The 6,329-nt window shown below is 32.0% G+C and overlaps 1 protein-coding gene across 7 annotated transcripts in view; it reads left to right on the top strand.

Moving 5' to 3' along the window:
- The window catches only part of POSTN (periostin), a 35,168-nt gene extending 29,112 nt beyond the window's left edge, over positions 1-6,056 (top strand). For all 7 annotated transcript variants that reach the window (XM_061434737.1, XM_061434730.1, XM_061434732.1 and 4 more), the window contains 2 exons: positions 4,019-4,060; positions 5,257-6,056. In XM_061434737.1, coding sequence (XP_061290721.1) covers positions 4,019-4,060; positions 5,257-5,294 — 80 coding nt within the window. In that variant the 3' untranslated portion in view covers positions 5,295-6,056. The remainder of the gene's footprint in view (positions 1-4,018; positions 4,061-5,256) is intronic.
- The last annotated feature ends 273 nt before the right edge of the window (positions 6,057-6,329 follow it).

Below are 6,329 nucleotides of genomic sequence, written 5' to 3' on the forward strand. Positions count from 1 at the left end.
TTATTTTCCAAAACTACATTCTCAGGAATGAGTTATCTGTTTCTTCTAACAGTTCAAGTGATAATCTATACCTGGAGCTGTAAATTGTTTTGCATATGAAATTAATTTTAATCTTTAAAATATGGAATGTTCTCTGTCTATGGCATTAAAAGGACCTACTTTTAAAAGGAAAGAAGAAAAAGAATTCAAAATCTACACAAACTCTCAATGGTAATTACTCAAAGAAGTTTGACTAAACTAATTTCTAATTCATTTTGTTAACAAAAAAAAGTACTTAAGAAATTGTTTTAGATAAACAAGAATTTAAATTATCTAGAAAAATCAAATATGTTCTTTGAAATATACTGTGAATTAAGAAATACAAGTTTAGTGTTTATCCAAAGTATGGTTCTCATTAGCTTTATGCTTAAAATTTTAAAATTATAGTACTATGTCCAAGAAGTAATTTCTTTTGGGACTGTATATATTTTTAGCAATTACTGTTTTCTTATTCTTTATTTTTACATAGGCAGAATCTCTTACATAATATTGATGCTGTTCAGCAATAGTAAAAATAAATAATTTTTTTGAGCCAGTGACTGAATTTCCCCTCAATAGAAAAATGTGTGTCTGAAAAATACAAGACTTCCTTTTAGACTGCTGGGAGTTTATGACACTCCCAAAGCCACAGTAGAACCAGTTTCCTATAAGCTATAATATAAAATTTACTCATCTACATCTAAATGCTTACACTCTACTAGAAAAAAGGTGGGGATTTGAGTGAAGAAATGCAGACATTGTGAAAATTAAGTTGAATTCTTTTTTTTTCAGTCCTTGCCATAGTAAGCAGCTTTGTAGAATGGCAGTGCTTTTTAGAGAATGAACCAATTAGTAGCCGCACTTGTATATATTGCTTTAATTTATTTAGACTTAAACTTCAGGTAAGTATGTTTTCCTCCCCTTCAATACGCCCCTGTTATCAAGTCCATTATAAACAATGAACTGAGTTTTGAAGAATAACTTCGGCCAAAAGAAGATAATACCGGTTACAAGAATAAGATAATCTACTTTTAATCAATAGAAATATAATCCTTCTTTAATTCTGGTTCCTGTTCATCCCAGAGGTTGATTCCTTTATCTTCCAGTGTTTGGTTTCTCTACATACTTATAAAGCATTCATTTTGTCAATGTCACAACATAAATTTAATAGTTTTTTAAAAAGATGTTATATTTTATATTGGAGCATAGCCAGTTAACAAAGTTGTGATGGTTACAGATGCATACACAGCAGAGCTGTGCCATACATATAGATGATTGAGCCATACATATACATGTATCCATTCTCCCCCAAACTCCCCTCCCATCCAGGCTGCCACATAACATTGAACAGAGTTCCATGTGCTATACACTAGGTCCTTGCCACAGCATAAATTTTTATCAAAACATTTCCAAGGATTCTTTTCTCGTAAGGAAGACAATATAAGTGGTATAGTTACTAATACCTGGACATTAACTGGACATTCTAGTTTTCTTTTTTCCAGCCCTGTAAAACCACTGGGTCAACACTGAGTAACAAGTGTCCTCTTGTCTAGATCCCAAGAAACACCAATGAAGCTGGTGTGGATAAAGATTATGTCATGCAAGATAGGCTTTTTTTTTCTTTCAGAATATTGATAATTGATCTATAGCTAAACTACGGTCTTCATCTCAAAGCTTGTAGTTTTCTATCTGAACTGCTCATTTTGTGGTACATACAGCACACTTTGGTGAATTGAATGTATTCCTCAATCATTTAGGTCATGTTTATAAACTTGGCTAAATGGTCAATTGGGTACTAATATTATGATTTGCTATTGAAACACTTCAGACCCCTTCACTAAAAATTCTTCTCAAAAATGTGTACAGTTGTTCACTCTTATCTTAAATAGAACTACATTTACTGAAACTACTGAAGTAATTAAGGGAAAATCACAGAAAAGTAGGCTATGGAGAAAGGAACAACAGCAAAAAGCTGTTTGAGAAGGTTTTGATAAATCTGCCAGTATAACATTTGAAGATTCATGGCCTCTGTACAGAACAGAGGATCAGGTCCTAAGTCTGGCTTCCAGTCTGGGCTCCCACTTGAACTTAAGTAAACTGATGTTTTCTTAATCTGGGAAGTGGGGATGGTAATGTTACCTACATAAAAATGAACCAATATATGAACAGCACTTGGAATAATGTTCACTGAAGAATAATAATGTTCTCAGTGATGTTAGCTACTATCAGGATTATGGTCAATTCACACTAACATGGTCAACAAAGGAATATTTTATGCTCTACTTTAAATTTACAAAGTCATAGCTATGTAAAAATACAACAATCTTGCAGATAATTGGGTCAAAACACTTTGTGTGTTTAAGGAAACATGGTGGGGAGGGGCATTTTCGTGGGATCATTCCAATGACTGGTTTACCTTAACACTTGTTTCTCTAAACACAACATACAAGTGTCATTCAGTTTGAAATGGTAGAGAGCCACTGAGAGAAAATCTGATTATCTACATTTTAATTAAGCTTTTCTTCAAGAGATATTTGTTTGCCACAGTGAATATTTCTTATTTTGATTTTGTCATAGCCAAATAGTAATAAATTAACAAGTTAGTTAATTAGATATGCATTAATCAGATGCTGCCAAATCTATAAAAGAAAACTGAGTGTAAGTGCTTGTTTTCAAAAGTAGTGTTGAAATCTTGTTTTAAGTTGCATGATAAGTGCTCTTTGGAATTAGTAAGTCCATTTTATACAATGATTTCCATCTTTTCTTGACAATATGTTATAAGCCATTTTTTGTGACCAAATAAACCTGAAGTTAAGAGAAATATATCAGTTGGAGCATACTCATAATTCAGACTTTTCTATCTCACCTAAACTCTCCCCCACTATCCAATCTGAGGAGGTTTTCCATAGTTCTGCATTTTACTATAGTATTAATGCATATGGTTATGTAACTTATATCCAGGCAGAGTAAAAAGACATGCTGGAAATGTGCTATGTAGACAGAAACAGAATTCTTCAAAAAATGCTTAATATTTCTTTTTTTTTTTAATTCTTGACATTATATAGCCAAAAATACTGTTGGTGATAGTTTCATGTCTTACTTTTATGAGATTTCAGAGAATTGAAAAAAAAATGCATTTGTATATCATAGAAAAATTTTGACTTCATTGTTGAGTACAGATAATATATAAAAATCAAGAAGTCAAACTTCGGAGAAAAAATAAAGAAGGTAAGCAGAGAAGTGAAGTCACTATAGGGACCATATTTATGCTTTGATTTCAAATGTCCAACAACAGAATGAAAATGTGAATTTCAGTTGAACAAGTAGTCTTGTCAATAAGTTAAAAGAAAAAATGAAGACCTGGGAAATATTTTGCAAAATATTACATTGTATGAACATTGCATTGTTATGAACACTTGAAATTCTAAAATATGAACTCTTATTATTTTTAACTATTTGATTTTTAAATGGTCTTGTCGGATTAGAATTCGATTCAGGAATTGAATTGGTACAAACTTCTTGAACTGTTTATTGGCATAAAGTTAATCAAAATTAAGTTACAATGAGAATTTTACAGAGGCAGAAGTCTGATATATCACAAATAGGAATTACTAGGGAAAAAATGAGTGCATAACTCTGGGAATATACTTCTGCTAAACTTCATAGGATGTTAGACATCCTTTCATCATAAAGTGATGCCTTTTATAAAAAGGATGAAGAGCAAATCATGTAAGTCACTTACTCCATGAAAAAATGGAACACCATCTGGGGCTCCACATACCATAATAAAACAATACGTTTTGCAAAAATAGTAAACATTCATTATGATATAAGGAAAACAAATGTCTGTTGCCAATGCCAAAGTCTCACTACTTCAGGAGAAAATCTACATGTTTAAATGATGTTTATTTAAAACTTAACACTTTTCTGCTAAGCTGTTTTCCTGTCTCATGTTAGCCATAATTTCAAAGTATTTTTAACTACAACTGTTTAATTTCAGACACACCTGTGAGAAAGATACAAGCCAACAAAAGAGTTCAAGGTAAATATATTGATTATGGTAATTTGCATAAGTGGCACACCTGTTAATTAAGACAAAACAAAGGAGAGTCTTTTAATATGCTTTATTTTAAGCAAAGTATTTTGATGATATGAATCAGAAAATAAATCTTTCATATCACTCACTATTAATAAAATGTAAGAAAAGCAAACATTAAGGAAAGAAAATTATACTCATGTAAACAGTTAAATATATTGAATCACTGGGGTAGACTAAAGTAGAGTTAATCTGAAAGGAAATCTTTGAATACCAAAGTTCAGTAAAAATAAGTTGCAGGTACACCTGAACTCTGTGAAACTATTATTTAAGATGAGGCTGCAGTTTGAGACAAAAATAAATTCAAAGCTATATATACTGTACACTTATAGGAAATGATTAATATATCTATGTACAAAATGTTGATATAATGTGTAGGTTATATACATGTATATATCACCTATGCATTATAGCTTTCTTTATAGCTTCATTTATGTGCATTTTCTCATCTTTCACTTAGGATACCTTGTATTCTGGTACAATCAAATATCAAAGATTTCCTTTGTGGAACTTAGAATTACATACTAATAGTCAAAAGAAATTGCAAGGCTTATAAATGCATTTATAGGCATATCTGATTTTAATCTAGTCCAATATAGACATTTGAAACTAAAGACTCAATTGTACAAATAATTTTTAAGTGAAAATTTTATCATGGATTTCTTTTAAACATGCAAAATCATCCAAATTTTCTAAGGAAATAAAGCATAACTTTATTATGTTCATATACCTTTGATCAAAAGATGACTTGGTTTCATCATAAGCAGAATATTATTAAGAAAACATAATTTAACATTTATTATAATAAGAAATAATAGTCTTTTATAGATATAATTATGCATAAAATGGGGCTTTGCTGATGGCTCAGTGATAAAGAATCTGCCTGCAATAGAGGAGACGCAGGTTCGATCCTTGGGGCAGGAAGATCCCTGGAGGAGGGCATGGCAACCCACTCCAGTGTTCGTCTGGAGAATCCCATGGACAGAGGAGCCTGGCGGGCTACAGTCCATGGGGTTGCAAAGAGGTGGACATGACTGAAGCCACTGAGCATGCACTCATACACATGAGTAAAATATCAAATTGTTAAACACTATAATTTCATCCTATTTACAATCTATGTTCTCTGCCTTCTTCCTAATCAGCATCTAGAAGAGGATCCAGGGAAGATCGTCCTCAGTGAAAATCCAGACACCAGACCGCAAAGTTTATACAACCCTAAACCAACAACCTGGTCTTACAGGAAAAATATGAAAGCCACTTTGATGTGAAGAATGAGCCAAGACAAAAGAGCAATTGTTGAACAATTCTGAATGCAGTCATTTTTTTTTTTTTTCTGAATGAGAAACATGAGGGAGATTGTGGGTTTAGCCTCCTGTGGGATAGAATCTGAGGGAAACATAACACCTTACAGACTTTTACATCTTGACATGAAGAGTCCTAGCCGGCTTTGGAATCCACGAGAGAAAATCCTTGTCACTGGATTCATTATAATTCAAATCTCTGAGTTGTGACCTGTTATCCCATTGAGAAGATTGAACCTTGAATTTACATATGGAGAGATAAAATGCATGCAAGGAGTTACCTCTCCATGGGAAATGGGTAAATAAAAATGGGTGCTCAGTATTAAAAAATGACAAAACCAAAACTTTTATATCAAAAAGCCTTGCACATTTCTAATAAAATGTGGGTTTACTGGCAAATTATGTTATTTCTACAACTAATTTTGTACTCTTGAAATGTTTGTCTTATGTTTCTTGCAATACATAGTTTTTATCTCAAACATTTCAATAAATCCATTTTTCAGGTATAAAGACAATTATTTCAAATGAGTAATTAAAAAAAAACTCAAGGTTTAAGTTAATTAGAGGTTTGGACTTGGGAACAGGACTTTATACCTCTGTTTTTATATATAACAAATACTCATTAAAGGAGATTGAATGAATTTAGTGTTTTTTGAATTTTTAAAGCTATTATGATACATAAATAATTATTACACAATGAAGCAATAATTAAACATCAACTGAGTATATAATATAACCCCTGAACTGTGCTAAGCTGTGAGGATTTAAAAGAGGAATGAGACAACTACTGTTTTCAAAGGGCAAAAAGACAAACCAGTAGCCCACAATGTACCATGGACTGTTAGAGAAGACTAAACGGCACTACAGGAGCACCAACGCTTCAGTTAATTATTCCTAGGCTTAGGCTAACTTAG

This window comes from Bos javanicus, chromosome 12, assembly GCF_032452875.1.
Source record: "Bos javanicus breed banteng chromosome 12, ARS-OSU_banteng_1.0, whole genome shotgun sequence".
Taxonomy (NCBI): Eukaryota; Metazoa; Chordata; class Mammalia; order Artiodactyla; family Bovidae; genus Bos; species Bos javanicus.